The sequence below is a fragment of the Nannospalax galili genome, unplaced genomic scaffold, assembly GCF_000622305.1.
Source record: "Nannospalax galili isolate Female #2095 unplaced genomic scaffold, S.galili_v1.0 scaffold359, whole genome shotgun sequence".
NCBI classification, from domain to species: Eukaryota; Metazoa; Chordata; class Mammalia; order Rodentia; family Spalacidae; genus Nannospalax; species Nannospalax galili.
Window position 1 is genome coordinate 723,307 of NW_008347042.1, and position 15,238 is coordinate 738,544.

The 15,238-nt window shown below is 43.4% G+C and overlaps 1 protein-coding gene across 1 annotated transcript; it reads right to left on the reverse strand.

The window, feature by feature from the left end:
• Nucleotides 1-6,148: 6,148 nt before the first annotated feature.
• Nucleotides 6,149-12,284, reverse strand: Ndufc1 (NADH:ubiquinone oxidoreductase subunit C1). The gene is made up of 4 exons (XM_008843422.3): nt 12,147-12,284; nt 11,392-11,492; nt 7,742-7,821; nt 6,149-6,299 (listed from the first exon to the last, which is right to left on the reverse strand). Exons 1-3 carry the CDS (start codon nt 12,211-12,213, stop codon nt 7,762-7,764), a joined length of 228 nt encoding a protein of 75 aa, XP_008841644.1. The 5' UTR covers nt 12,214-12,284; the 3' UTR covers nt 6,149-6,299; nt 7,742-7,761.
• Between the last annotated feature and the right edge of the window lie 2,954 nt (nt 12,285-15,238).

Here is a 15,238-nt window from a genome sequence, read left to right on the forward strand (position 1 = left end):
TATGCGTGTGCATATGAGAACAGGTGCCTGTGACAGCAGGTGCTCACAAAGGCTAGAAGAGGTAGTCCAATCCCCTGGAGCTGGTGGTCTGTTGTGAGCCACCTGACATGGGTCCTGGAAACTGGAGGAGCAGCAATGCTCTTAACCACCAGCCCTCTCTCCAGTCCCAAGTTGTGACTCTTATTGGTCTGAGTAAAGTGTGCATATGAGAACAGGTGCCTGTGACAGCAGGTGCTCACAAAGGCTAGAAGAGGTAGTCCAATCCCCTGGAGCTGGTGGTCTGTTGTGAGCCACCTGACATGGGTCCTGGAAACTGGAGGAGCAGCAATGCTCTTAACCACCAGCCCTCTCTCCAGTCCCAAGTTGTGACTCTTATTGGTCTGAGTAAACTGTGGAAAATTCCTTGATTCATAGGACCAATAAGAACTCTAACTTGCAGCCTAGGCTGACGCTCAGGGTTCTTCTGCTCCCTTTGAGCATGGCTTGTGATGGATTTGTTGTATTCCACAATCCCGTCACCATTCCTATACCAGATGGCAAAGTCCTGTGGGGAGCTTCTGTTCTTACGTTAGTTGTGGCCATCCCAACTGGGAGAGAAAGAAGTGTAACACAGCAACCTCCTCTAGATTCTTTTCCTAAATGCTCATGTCTCAGGGTGATGGTATTTTTCTGCTTATTCTTCCACCCCTATAAACTATGGCTTTTCTTTTGCACAGTGGATTTTTTTTTTTACATCTTAACAAGCCATCTCCCAAGAGAACACATGTCTCTAAGCCATCAAATTTGCTTAATTTTCAGCTGCTTCTCCTGAACCCCAGTGAATTTTAACCTTAGCTCTTGCTGTAGCTGAATGCTCAGGCATTTTCCAGCTGCAAGTCAGATTCTTTGTGATGCTGCCCTTGAGCGCATCCTTGACATTTTTCTAGTCTGTTTTGGAAAACTAGTAACCAGGGTCAGAGATAAACTGGCTTACTTCAGATGACCTCCAGTTACTTTGGTTATTGGTAAAGACATTAATTTGGAAAACATATTGTAAGGGTCCTCTGTGTGTTTATGTGCTTACTTGCTAGGCAGCTAAAAGCAAATTTGAAAGAATGAGGGCCAGGTGAGATGGCTCAGCAGGTAAAGGCGCCTGCCACCAAGCCTGATGATCTGTTTGATTCCCAGAGCACACATGATGGAAGGAGATAACTGATTGCTGCAGGTTGTTGTCAGACCTCCACATGCATGCCATAACATCCACACTTGTACACACACACACACACACACACACATTCAAGCCCCCACACTAAATCTATTTTTAAAAAAAGAATGAGTCGGGCCGGTTGTGGTGGCGCACGCCTTTAATCCCAGCACTCAGGAGGCAGAGGCAGGTGGATCTCTGTGAGTTCAAGGCCAGCCTGGTCTACATAGTGAGTTCCAGGACAGCTGGGACAAGAAATGGAAAGGTTATGGTTTAATAGTGATGTGTTTGTGTCAAGTTAACAAGGGATCAATTGTGGTGAATCGCTTTAGTTGTCAACTTAACATACCTGCATGGAGGGAGCTTCAGTTGGGGAATTTTCACTGTTGGACTGACATGTGGCCATGTCTGTGGGGTAGCTTCTTGATTTTTGAGTGATTTGGGAGGGCCCCCTGTGGGTGGTGCTACCCCTGGGCAGGTGGGCTATGTTGTATAAGAAAGCAGGTTGATCAGGGGCCAGGGGAGCAAGCCAGTGAGCAGCATTCCTCCATGACCTGTGCTTCAGCTTCTGCCCTGAGTTCCTACCTTGGGCTCCCTGATGAACTGTGACCTAGGAGATGTAAGCCAAATAAACCTTTTCCTCCTCAAGTTGGTATTGGTCAGAGTGTTTTGTCACAGCAATTGAAAGCAAACTAGAACACCCAGCAACCCTTGACTTGTAGATGCACATAATGATCTTCTCCCCATGCACCCCCTTTCCTCCCCCGCCCCTGTGTCTCTCAATCTGTGGGCTGTCTCCAGTTTGTGAGCTCAAGTGATCTTGTCTGAGTAGGAGCAGGTGTGGTCTCCCTGATTGTCTTGGCTGTGACTCAGAACTACACCAGTAAGGTTAGAGGAGGTGCCCACCCTACACCAGTATGAACTCATCTTAACCAATCATATTGACAATGATCCATTTTCTTTTTTTGAATCCAGGGCCTAACATGTTAGGTAGACTCTTTACCATTGAGACAACCCCCAGCTCTACAGTGGCTCCTTTTACAAATAAAGTCATTTACTAAGGCACTAGAGTTAAGAATCCACCATATCTCATTATTTTGGAGACAATCCAACACTGTAGTCCAAGCTGGCTTGGAGTTCAGGCTATCCTCAAACTTGAATCAGTCCTCCTGCCTCAGCTTTGTGGGTCCTGGAATAATAGATGTGAGCCACCAGACATAGCTATCAACCTATCTTTTTAAGGAATACAACTTAGGGCATATGTCATATACTAAAAAGTAGTTCATACAGCCTGATTTTCTTTTCTCATAGCAACTCAAATAATTTAAATGACTACCTCATAGAGGTAAATAAAATGTCTAGCTGATTTCATCTGATTAAAAAAACTTGACTAAGGGCTGGAGAGATGTCTCAGTGGTTAACAGTACTGGCTGCCCTTGTAGAGGACCTGGGTTCAATTCCCAGCACTCACATGGTGGCTAACAACTCTCTGTAACTCCAGTTCCAGGGGAATCTGACACCCTCGTCTGATCTCTGAGGGCATTGCACAACACAAGTGCACCTACCTACATGCAGGCAATACACTCATAAACATTAAAAAAAAAAAAAAAGACTGTACTTTATGATTTTGTTTGCTTCTTGGTTTATATGGAAACTCTCAGTTACTAAAAGAAGTATCCTTTGATCTGGGCCTGGTGGTGCACATCTTTAATCCTAGCACTCAGGAGGCAGAGGTAGACAGATCTCTGAGTTCAAGGCCATCCTTGTCTACACAATGAGTTCCAGGCTGAATTCTCTGATCAAAGTTCCTTTTAGGAATTTAGAATCAGAATGATTCTTGCTCAGTTCAGCAACTTGATTTGAGATGTAAACCACAGCTATCTGCTGTGGCCTTCTCTTTACAATGTGGGCTGGGGAACAGTGTTTTTTGTGATTGCATAAAGCAGATTAGCACAGCTATGGCTAAGTCGTGCCTGTTCCCACCCCCCACCCCACCCCACCCTCTGTCCCAGGCAGGGTCTTGCTGGCTCCAGGTTCACAATCCTCTTACATCAGCCTCCTGAGTGCTGAGATTACAAGGGTATAACCACTACATCCAGCAAATCTTAATGAAATTACAGTCCTGAGTGCATTCTTGTTTTTGATGTCTCTAAGCCATCCTATAGCCTCAGAATTTTTGTTTTTCTAAACAAGTTTGACCTAGTTTTCAAATTTAGAAAACATTTGAAAAAAACTGTGTGTGATCCAGGTGTGGTGGCATATACTAATCCCATCACATGAGAAGCAGAGGCAGGAGGCTGTCTGGGACTGAGGTCAACCTGGTCTGCACAGCAAGTTCCAGGCCAGCTGGGGCTACAGTGAGACTCTGTCTCAAAACAAAACAAAATTTTCTGTGTTATATGTATGTATGCACATGAGTGTAGACACCCTCAGAGGCCTGAGGCATTAGATCCCCCTGGAGCAGTGTTATAGGCTGTTGTGAGTCACCTGACATAGTGGTAGAAACCGAACTCAGGTCCTCTGAAAGAGCAATATGTGCTCTTAACTACTGAGCCATCTCTCCAGTCCCCTAGAAAACCCTTTTTAAAATCAGCACCCATATGTGGTGCAGATTAGGAGGTGCTGTCTAGTATAGCAGGTACTACCCCCTCTATTAAAACTAAAAAAATATTAACAAAGCAGTCACACTAATCACATTCCAAATGCTCAAGAGCCATGTGGGTCATGTGGGTCTGGTGACTGCTATAATGGACAGCAGTGTTTCCATCACTGTAAAAGTACTTCCAAACAGCCCAGCTCTTCAGGAATAGCTCCCCAGAGTTAATATGGATACAAGTCAGAAAGGTCCCACTAAGTACATCATCAAAGTCTGACATTAATAGATTCTGTTCATTAAAGGTATACTTTTATTTCCAAGTAAAAGCTCTGTTTCCAAAATTTTAAGTGTCTTAAGTTTTCTGTATTCTTTAGAGATATGAAATTGTAAGTGCTTCTTCTTCTTTTTTTTTTTTTTTTTAGTGGTAAATGCTGCTACTCTAACATTCCCCCCCCTCTGAAGAGGCAACCCTAAAATCTTTTAAGGATTGGTGCACCCGTGTTGTGCAAAGCCTGCAGAGATCAGAAAAGGACATCAAATTCCCTTGGAACTGGAGAGAGACAGTTGGTAGCCACCATGTGGGTGCTGGGAATTGAACCCGGGTCCTCTGCAAGAACAGTCAGTGCTCTTAACCACTGAGCCATCTCTCCAGCCCCGAAATTTGTTTTCTTGATTTTCCTTGGCTCTTAACCCCTCCTACCTTCAAAACCAGCAATGGTAGAGTTATAGGTAAGGGGAAGGGTGCTTGAGAAGCAGATGCAAAGCCCTAGGTTCAGATCACTGATACAAAAAGCAAAAATGAAATAAAAAGCCCAGCAATAGCAGGTTAGATCTGACACCACTGACCCTTGTGTCGTTACTTTTTCTCTTATAAGGGCCCTTACATTGGCCAACTGATAATCCACGGTAATTTCATCTCATGGCTGTCCCACTGGCAACCTTAATTCCATCTAGCTTCGTTGGACCATCTTCTACTGACTACAGGGATTCTGGGCAGATCTCTTCGCTGGTGACTGTATTTGTACAGAATTGGTCTGTATCATCTCCAAGGTCTTTAACAATCCAAACTGACACAAGGTAATAGTTACTATTATATTTGGTTTCTCATTGAATTTATTATTCTGAAATACTGTAACTCTGTACTTATACTCAGACGTGATATCCAAAGATACTAGGCCACAATTTTCCCAGAATGTTGGTCAAAGCCCTAAAACACAATACCAATTATGATAGACAAGAGCAGAAGGAGGTTCAGATAAATGATTTTAAACTATGTCTATTAATTCTCTTCCCTGTTTCCTTTTTATTGATACTTAGGATTAATCCAGGGCCTCAAGTATGCTAGGTAAGGGTTCTATTACTGAGCAACATCTTCAGGTTTTTGAGACAGGACCTTGTTACGTATGTAGTCCAAGCTGGTTTTGAGGCCACTATGTAACCCATACAGGCCTCAAACTTGGGATCCTCCTATGCCAGCACCTGGGAAGCAGAGGCAGGCGGATCTGTGTCAGTTCAAGGCCAGCCTGGTCTACATAGTGAGTTCCAGGACAGCTGGGGCTACAGGGAGACCCTGTCTCAAAAAGACCAAAAAAAAAAAAGAAAAAGAAAAAAAAAAAGTTTATTACTATGGATCTAACAGCCTCCTCTGTCCTCCACAGGCATTGCACCTACATGCAGGCAATACATGCATACACATAAAATAAAAATATTTTTTAAAAGTTTAGTATTTTGCATATAAGATATGTTGAGGTCAGAGGACAACCTTTGAAATTTATTTTTATTTTTGATGTGTATGAGTGTATTGCCTGCATGTGTTTAAGTGCACCAGCCTCCAATGCCCTTGGAGGTCAGACGGTGGCATCAGATTACCTGAAACTGGAGTTATATATGGTGGTTAGCTGCTATGTGGGTGCTGAGAATTGAACCTGGGTCCTCTTCAAGAGTCAGTTGGCCCTTTATCTCTGAGCCATCTCAGATCCCCCAGAGGACAACTTTTTGGAGTCTATTTTCTTCTACCTTTATGATGGTTCTGGGGATCCAACTCAGGTTGTCAGGCTTGTACAGCAAACACTTTTCTCACTGAGCCATCTTGCCAGCCCAGTTCCCTCCTTTTTAAATGCAACCTAGAGTTTGCTATATCTTGGCTGAAAGTCAATGGATAAAACTTCATATAGCCATAAAACCTAGCACACACCTTTAATCCCAGCACTTGGGAGGCAGAGCAGGCAGATCTCTGTGAGTTCAAGGCCAGCCTGGTCTACACAGTGAGTCTAGGCCAGCTGTGACCACAGGGAGATCCTGTCTCAAAGACTAAAACCAAAAAAAAGTTGATGAAAGAGTCTAACAGCAGTGATTACTAACTCCATCTCTATACTTGAAACATTTTTATTTTTTTAATTTAATAATGCAAAACACACATGCTCACTGGATATATATTCACACATAACTCTTCTCTCATAGTCACAGCTCAAAAGATTGGTGAATCCAGAGGACCTGCCATGATCCTTACATGGAGCAGACCTACACCAAAGGAAAAAACAATTAAGACACTGGTCAGAAATAATGTTAAAACTAGACTCATCTGAAAAATTTACCTAGAGCATCAGAGAAAAACCCAGGAAACAAACCTATTAAATAGTATCAGAACGTCGTCTTTTTTTTTTTTTTGCCTTTCTGAGCAAGGTCTCCCTGTAGCCCTAGCTGGCTTGCAACTCACTATGTAGACCAGGCTGGCCTTGAACTCGAGAGACCTGCCTGCCTCTGTCTTCTGAGTGCTGGGACTAAAGGGGTGCGTCACCACACCTGGCTCCTATTTCATTTTTATCTTTTAATTAGCTGATTATAGTCATGTTGTTTTTATTGAAATACCTATTTTTTTTTTCTTCTTTGGTTTTTTTTTTTTTGGTCTTTTTGAGACAGCGTCTCCCTGTAGCCCCAGCTGACCTGGAACTCGCTATGTAGACCAGGCTGGCCTCGAACTCACAGAGATCTGCCTGCCTCTGCCTCCCGAGTGCTGGGATTAAAGGCGTGCGCCACCACACCCGGCTTTGAGTCAGGGTCTCCTTGTAGCCCCAGCTGACCTGAAATTCACTATAGTAGACCAGGCTGGCTTTGCTCTCATAAAGATTTGCCTGCCTCTGCTTCCCAAGTGCTGGGATTAAAGGTGGGTGCCACCACACCTGGCTCCTATTTCATTCTTATTTTTTAACTGGCTGGTTATAGTAATGAAATGGGTAACGTGGTAACAGAGAAAAAGAAGCAAAAGATATTGGCAATAAGCCTGAATGTGTTGAATTATATTTATTTGGTATTTTTGAGACAGGGTCTCCCTGTAGTCCCAGCTGGCTTGGAACTCACTATGTAGACCAGGCTGGCCTTGAACTCAGATATTCACCTGCCCCTGCCTCCCAAGTGCTGGGATTAAAGGTGTACACCACCACACCCAGCTAAATACAGAAAATATTTAAGCAAAGTAATTCGTGGAAGCTGGGACTTTGTGTGTATATGCATGAGTGTTTGAATGTACATGGGCAAAAGCATGTACTGCTCAAGAGGAGTTCAGTTCCCAGCACCCATGCTGGGCAGCTCCAGGGAATCTGACTCCTTAGGCCTCCAGGGGGCACTACACATATATACACACATACATACATACACATACACACACACACACACGCACGCATGCACGCATGCACACACACACATCCCCCCTAAGGAAAAAAACAATCTTAGAAAAAAAAAAAGCTGGGCATGGCATGGTGACACATGGCTTTTAATCCCAGCACTCAGGAGGCACAGGCAAGCAGGTCTCTTTTGAGTTTGAGGCCAACCTGGTCTACAGAACAAGTTCCAGGCCAGTCAAGAATACATAATGGGACTCTGCCTCAAAAAAATAAGCATAAGCCTAAAAACAAAATGCCCCTATAACTTGCATAATTTATTCACTCTATAAATTATATACTTACTATATTAGTATTTCCAAAGTTTATTCCAATCCATTTCTTCTTTTATACTCCAAAACATCTTCATTATGTTGTTTGATGAGCTACAAGTTAATAGTTAAAATCAGAAATGTAATTTTCCTATTAGATTAAAGGGAAACTAAGGATTCTTATGTTTCATAAGGGAAATAGGGTAGGTTAAAATAATTACTATTCTGGTAATAAAAAGCTGAGGCTCAAAAGTTTAAAAACCATTAATAGAAGACATTTGTTGACTACAATCTGACACTATATTTGAAAAGATATGTCTACACACACACACAAAATCATATAGTGGATGGGAGGGTTCCAATGGGCAAGGGGGAAGGGAGTATAAAGATGATTTTATGTATGAAATACACAAAAATTCAATTAAAATGTTAAAAAAAATCATATAATGGAAATCATTATGGCAGAAGGATTAAACCAACTTGACACCAACCAGTTATCAAATGTCAAGTGTGGCCTATGCTGGTGATGCTATACTTTGGTTTATTTATTTATGTATTTTTTCAGAGGGTTGGCGGGGAGGTGGGTGTTTTCTTGTGTGTCTTCTGAGACAAGGTCTCATTATGTTACCCTGGATGATCTGGAACTCACAGAAATCCGCTTGCCTCTGCCTCCCAAGTATTGGCACTAAAGCCTTGAGGCACCACACCTGGCCTTTCTGTGTGTGTGTATGCAGGGGTACTTGCCTGTGCTTGCTCATGTGGAGGCCAGAGGTCCACTTTGGGTATCTTCCTCTATCCCACCGATTTCCACCTTACTTTTTGGGACAGAATCTTTCATTGAACATAAAGCTGGCTATTTGGTTAGACTGGCTGGCTAGTTAAGCCCAGTGGTAGATCTGCCTGTCTCTGTAGCCCACCCCTCCTCCACCAGTGCTAGGGTTACAGACTCAGGCTACAATATTGGGCTTTTACTTGGGTGCTGAGGATCGGCACTCAGGTCTTCATGCTAATGTAGCAAGCAGTTTACCCACTGAGCCATCTCCCTAAACCAATGTATGCTATACTTTTCATTTTAGGAGTCTGACACTATGAGTGAATAACCAATCCTACCTCTCGCCCATTTGTGTGTTAATTAGATGTCAGAGGATAGCTACTTTCTTAGAACCACTGTCTGACAGAATATGCAACTGGAAAAATGGTTGATATATGATGACGTTCATGGAAATCAAAGACCTGATTTCAATTCTTAGTGCTCTCAGCAGCAATCAAGCCTCCAATCAGGGAAAACTTCTAACATAGAAAACTGGGGCTCAAGATATGGCTCAGCAGTTAAGAAAGCATGTACTGCTCTTGCAGTGGACCTGAGTTCTGTTCCCAGCACAAATGTTGGGTGGCTCAATTGCCTGTAATAACCCCAGAAGTGGTGATCTGATGCCCTCTTCTGGACTCTGTGGGCACCTACACTCATGTATACATAACACACATGAATAGACATAATTAAAAATAAAGATGTATAAATGTATAAAACTACATCATAACAAATAATTAAAAGGATTAATTATTGTAGTGAATTTTTTATTTTTTTGATTTTTTTTTAAGACAGGGTCTCCCTGCAGCCCTAGCTGGCCTCAAACTCAACTCACAGAGCTCCGACTGTCTCTGCCTCCTGAGTGCTGGGACTAAAGGTGTGTGCCACAGTGCCCAGCAATGACTTCCTTTTTTTCAATTTAAAAAATTTTATGTGTATAAGTGCTTTGCCTGCAAGTGTAAGTACACATGTGCATGCCATGCTCACAGAGATCAGAAGAAGGTATTAGATTCCCTGGTACTGAAGTTATGGATGCATGTGGGTGTTGGGGACTGAACCTGGGTCTTCTGCAAGAGTAGTCAGTGTTCTTAAGTGCCAAGCCATCTCTCTGGCTCAAACTATGACTTTCAACATCTCTTATGCCTTCCATGTCATAAACTTGAACCACTTAAAAGAAAAAATACACAGTAAGAGATGTAAGAGCTAGAGACAGCAGGCAGTAAAGAAAAGCCCAAACATATTAGAAACAAAAAATTTAAATACTGGCTGGGCACACGCCTTTAATCCCAACACTCAGGAGGCAGAGGCAGGAGGATCTCTGAGTTCAAGGCCAGCCTGGTCTACATAGCCAGTTCCAGGCCAGCTAGGGCTACAGGGAGACACTGTCTCAAAAAGACAAAAACAAACAAACAAAAAACCCAAACCAAACCAAACTGGGGCTGGAGAGGTAGCTCAGCAGCACAGGCTACTCTTGCAAAGGCCCTGGGTTCAATTCCCAGCACCCACATGGCAGCTAACAGCTGTCCTAACTCCAGTTCTAGGGAAATCTGACACCCTCTTCTGATCTCCATGGGTATTGCTCAACATGGGTGCACTTATACACATGCAGGCAATACACTCATACATATTTAAAAAAAAAAGGAATTCTAGAGTTCCATAGTAAGACCAATCTCAAACAAAACAATCTAATGTAGCAGACATTTTTAGGTTTTTAATATATTAACTTTTTGTGGGGAGGTGTATGGATGTCAGAGGGCAACTTGCTGGAGTTCTTTTTCATGTGGGCTCAGGTGATGGAACTCAAGTCTTTAGGCTTTGGTGGCAAGCACCTTTAAACTCCGAGGCATCTCCCCAAATGATAGGAGACAATTTTAATTAACTTAAAAATATAATTTCATCTCTAGCAAAGCAGTCTTTGACAGCTGCCTATTGTAATACAGCCTCCAAAAGCAGGGAGGACCAGGATTCAGCAAACTAAGTTTCTTCATCTGTAAAGGGTCAACAGTAATAGCATGTGTCATATAGTATTGTACACATGAAAATGCTGTACACACTAGGTATAATTTCAAACAATGTTTTGCCAGGTGTGGTGGCTTTAGTCCCAGCACTCAGGAGGCAGAGGCAGGCAGCTCTCTGTGAGTTCTAGGTCTCAAATCCTGGTCTACAAATCGAGTTCCGGCCAGCTGGGGCTATAGGGAGATCCTGTCTCAAAAAGACCAAACAAAACAAAACACCTCAATGTTTTGGCATTCCATTAAGATTTATTTTGGAGCTAGGTGTGGTGGCACTAGCACTCGCGAGGCAGAGGCAGGCAGATCTCTGTGAGTCGGAGGCCAGCCTGGTCTCCATAGTGAACCCAGGACAGCTGGGGCTACAGGGAGACCCTGTCTCCTGTCTCCAAAAATAATTAATTAATTATTAATTAATTAGAAGAAGGTGCATGCTAATTCATAACAGATTCAAATCTTTCTAAGGTATACTTTTCCTTAAAATCATGGACCAAACAAGGCAGCTTTCCTGCCATTGTCTGTCAATAAGAAAACTCAATAAACAAACTGAGGTTGGCACTGCTAATTGTGCACATTCACAGGATTGTACTGTCCTCTGTTTCTTCACAGAGAATTAGAGGTTCAGTGACTCTTGGCACAAGAACCGTACTATTCCTCAATAAACCAGGTTAAAGTAACAATACATTTCAGTCTTGTCATCTTGTCATACTTTTTCCCTTTTTTTTGGTCCTTCGTGGAATGTTCTTTATGGAGAAATAAGTTACTAGCAATAACCAGAAGAATCTATAATATGGGGGCTGCAATGTAACCGCAACATGAGATTTCATGCTATCTAGTCCCTTCCCCTCTAAGAGTGGAGTAACTCACATAAATCCACAGGAAAACCGAGGTACCCAAGGTCAGCCCAACTTTCAGCCAGTCAGGTTTGGCATTGGGAGGCTCCCGGACGTAGAACTTAGACCGTGAAGCTGAAAGGGGAGAGCGACAATCTGTAACTTACTGCTTTGTGTGTGGGTGAAGTATCTAACACTTACTTGCGTACCATCATACTGAATTCTTTTCTGAGATGGGGTTTCAGGTATCCCAGTCTGACTCTGAACTCTTGATAAGCCTCCACCTCCCCAGGGCTGGGGTGACAGGCGAGCTCCACTATGCCTGGCTTTCACTTCTGATTTATCTCCCCTCCCCCATTTAAACAGCCAAGGGAACAGCTTTCTAAGAAGTGAAATAACTTGTCCCGGGCCTCCAGCAGGGCCACAAGGGCCGACCCAATCACGCAGGACGCTTTCAAAGCTTCCAATTAGGACTCGAGGACGCTCAAAGGCTCGGGAGTGAGAGATGGGAAGGAATCCCCGGGAAGGATCTCTCTTCCTGTTGTATATGCAGGGAAGACTTTGCAGGGTTGGGGACAAAAAGGACCCAAAATCCGCCCAGGGGTAGGCCGTTTGGAGGAGGGCTAGCGGAGGCTGATGATAGGGTGCAGGTGCAGAAATTTGGGCCACGGCCGAAGGTCACTGCAGGACGAGCCCGGGCCGCACCCGCCTCCGGTTGCCGCGGGTCTGCGGTGGTTCGTACTGGGCAGGGGTAGGTTGGGAACCGACAGGGCCCGCAGGGACACTCACAGCCGCTCGGGAGCCTGGAGGGGGCCAGCAGCCGGGAGAAAGCGCGGAACAGCAAAGACGACGCCATAATGCTTGGCGGGTTCCACCCCACCCTGCGCGCGCATCTCCGGCGGGTCGTGCGAGGTGCAGCGCCCCCTAGCAGCGGAAGCTGAGCTCTCAGGCTCTGCGTCCCAGCAAGGACTCGTGAGCTACAGCCCTGCAATTTAGCAAACTCTCCTTGCCTAAGGCGCCTGTCCATAAAACTAAGGATGGGAAGAGGGCCAGGGCCTGGAAGGCTGTCCACTACCAGGGGTACTCATCAGAAAGCTTATAAAAATGTTCCCTTGTAATCCGAAAACTGAAAATTGTCTTGTTGAAGAATAAAATTTGGGTTGTGTTTCAGGAACCTTGAGTTAACGCATTGTGTGATTACATTCATTATCTCATTTCATCTACGTTGTCCACAAGATTATTCGCATCAGTTAACATATGTTCAAAGAAGAAAAACTTGTTAACTAATGTAACATTGTATATACTTTGTAAAGATCTCTTAACAGTTCCTAAAGTCTATTTACACTTAGGGCTCTGTAAGGTAGAATACTTTTTCACTGAGGGTGGAACCCAGGGCCTCCCACATGCAAGTCAAGTGTCCTACCATTCAGCTATATATCCCCACCCATCTGATTTTTGTTTTGTTTTCTGCAGCCTTGTCTGGCTTGGAACTGGCTATGTAGACTAGTCTGGCCTCAAACTCCTAGAGATCCCACTGACCTCTGCCTCCCCAGTGCCTAGCCATCTTTTTACTTATTATTTTGAGATAGTGTCTTGCTAAATTGCTTAGGTAGGCCCTGAACTTGTGATCCTCCTGCCTCAGCCACAGGTCTTTGCCACCAGGCCCTGTCAAAATTTTTATAGATGTGAAAGTACCCTGACTTGTCTAGGCTAGGGATCCAGCTGGCAGAGGAATCCAGTGTGAGAGCCTCAGGTTTTAGATATAGTGATCCTGTTAGCCTGGACTGTGCCTGAGCCCATAAGCCTATACAGAACAGGACCCAAATGGTCACATTCCAAATGTCATTTCTGCCTACCACATTTTAACCAGATGATTTTTAGTTATTTAATCTCTACCTCAGTTTTACATCTGTAATATAAAACCTATCCTTTAGGGTAGTTAAGGAGCTTAGAAAGTGGGAGGTGTAAGTAACATGTATGTCTATTCAAGACATTGTACTGATCATTTTGGTTTGTATCTTGTGCAATTTAGCCAGATCCTTGTGCATTCAATTCTTAGTTCTATTTGGTGTCAAAAAATGTATAGGTAACATGATAAATTCTTACCCTTAAAAAAGCTATTTGCAGGGCTGGAGAGATGGCTCAGCAGTAAAGAGCACTGGCTACTCTTGCAGAGGACCAGGGTTCAAATCCCAGCACCCACATGGCAGCTAACAACTGTCTATAACTCCAGTATCAGAGGATCTGACACTCTCTTCTGTCCTCCTCCTTCTGCATGATATGGGTGTACTTACATACACGCAGGCAATACACATACATGAAATAAAAAAAATTTTTTTAAAAAGCTATTTGTGCCGGGTGTGGTGTTGCACACCTTTAATCCCAGCACTGGAGAGGCAGAGGCAAGCAGATCTCTGTGTGTTTGAGGCCAGTCTGGACTACACAGTGAGTTTCAGGCCAGCTGGGGCTACAGGGAGACCTTGTATCAAAAAGACCAAAAAAAAAAAAAAGGTATTTACTTAAAAATTAATGCTGTTTAGGTCCACTTCAATAGTAAAATCAGTGTTAGCACTTTTCTATGTATTTTTTTGGCAATGTTATTTTAAAATATCTCCTTACTAAAATTAAAGGTTATTAGGTGAGTGTGGCAGTTCATGCCTATAATCGAAGCACTTATGTAGCTGAGGAAGGAGGATAGATTCAATTTTAAGAGTCATTTTGGGTTTCATAGTGAGTTCCAGGCCAGCTGGGCTACAGTATAAGACCCTGTCTCAAAAAAGAAAAATGAGAAGGGGGCTGGTGAGATAGATCAGGGGGTAAAAGCATTTGCCACCAAGCCTGAAAACCTGAGTTCAGCCCTCGTTTCCACATGGTGGAAGAAAAGAATAGACTTCTGAAAGTTGTCTTCTGACTTCCACATGGGTGTAGTGGTATGCATGAGTTTGTGTGTGTGTGTGTGTGTGTGTGTATTTTTTAAATTGGAAAACAAGAGTTGGGTATGGTGGCACGAGTTTATCCCAGCACTGAGGAAGGAGAGGCAGGATCTCTGTGAGATCAAGGCTAGCCTAGTCCACATAGTGAGAGCTCCAAGCCAGCTGGGGCTACAGGGAGAACCTTCCTCAAAACAATAACAACAACAACAAAAATTGAAAAAAAAATTGAAGAAAAAAAAAGGAAAAAGAAATTGATCAAATTACTCTTTTAGAGTAATTGTATTGTGTTTCCCATCTCGTATAAAATACAAATGATGTCTAAGCATGTTGCTAAAACTGTGAGTCACATTCGAGTTTGCAACCTAGGTTGAGCCTCCTGGACTCAGGCTCAAGTAAGCAAAGCAGCCTATTAACGCGCTGAGTCAGTTGTTGGCTCTCAGCTTACTGGCTTCTTGTTTACTCAGCAGTCAGTTGTATATCCTTTCCACACCATCCCTCCGGTGCTTGTCCTGACACAGTTTTGCTAGTCTCCAGCAAGTTGAAACAGAAGCCATGGTTAGTCAGAGTACACAGAACCACTAAGCACATTACCAGCTTCAGGATCTGTGTTGGGAGTCTGTTTTGTTCTTTTTTCAGAACTTTGGTCCCAGTATCCCTTTACTAGTGTTTATTTTGGGAAAGTGATGAAGTCTAAGCACATTAGAGCTTATGGAACCTACAATTGGGATGAAACACCATCCTGAAAAGAATCTAACCAGGAGTTAATAGCTATTATAGTTTGGCAGAAGTTGCTTCATAACATGCATTTAAACTGTATCCTGGATTTACATGCTAAAACTTTATTCATGACCCAGGTGAAAAGAGATTTGAGTTTGTAGCTAGAAAAACTAAAGTTTTAGCCCTACCTCTTTCCGTGAAGAACATGGAAACATCTTACTTAACTTATAT

Bases quoted from the DNA above. Each gene is read 5' to 3' on its own strand.
- Ndufc1 (XM_008843422.3), bottom strand. From the start codon at position 12,213: ATGGCGTCGTCTTTGCTGTTCCGCGCTTTCTCCCGGCTGCTGGCCCCC. The intron at 11,493-12,146 runs GTGAGTGTCCCT...CTCCCCTTTCAG, and splicing joins CTCCAGGCTCCCGAGCGGCT to CTTCACGGTCTAAGTTCTAC. The intron at 7,822-11,391 runs GTGAGTTACTCC...ATTAACTTGTAG, and splicing joins CGGTTTTCCTGTGGATTTAT to CTCATCAAACAACATAATGA.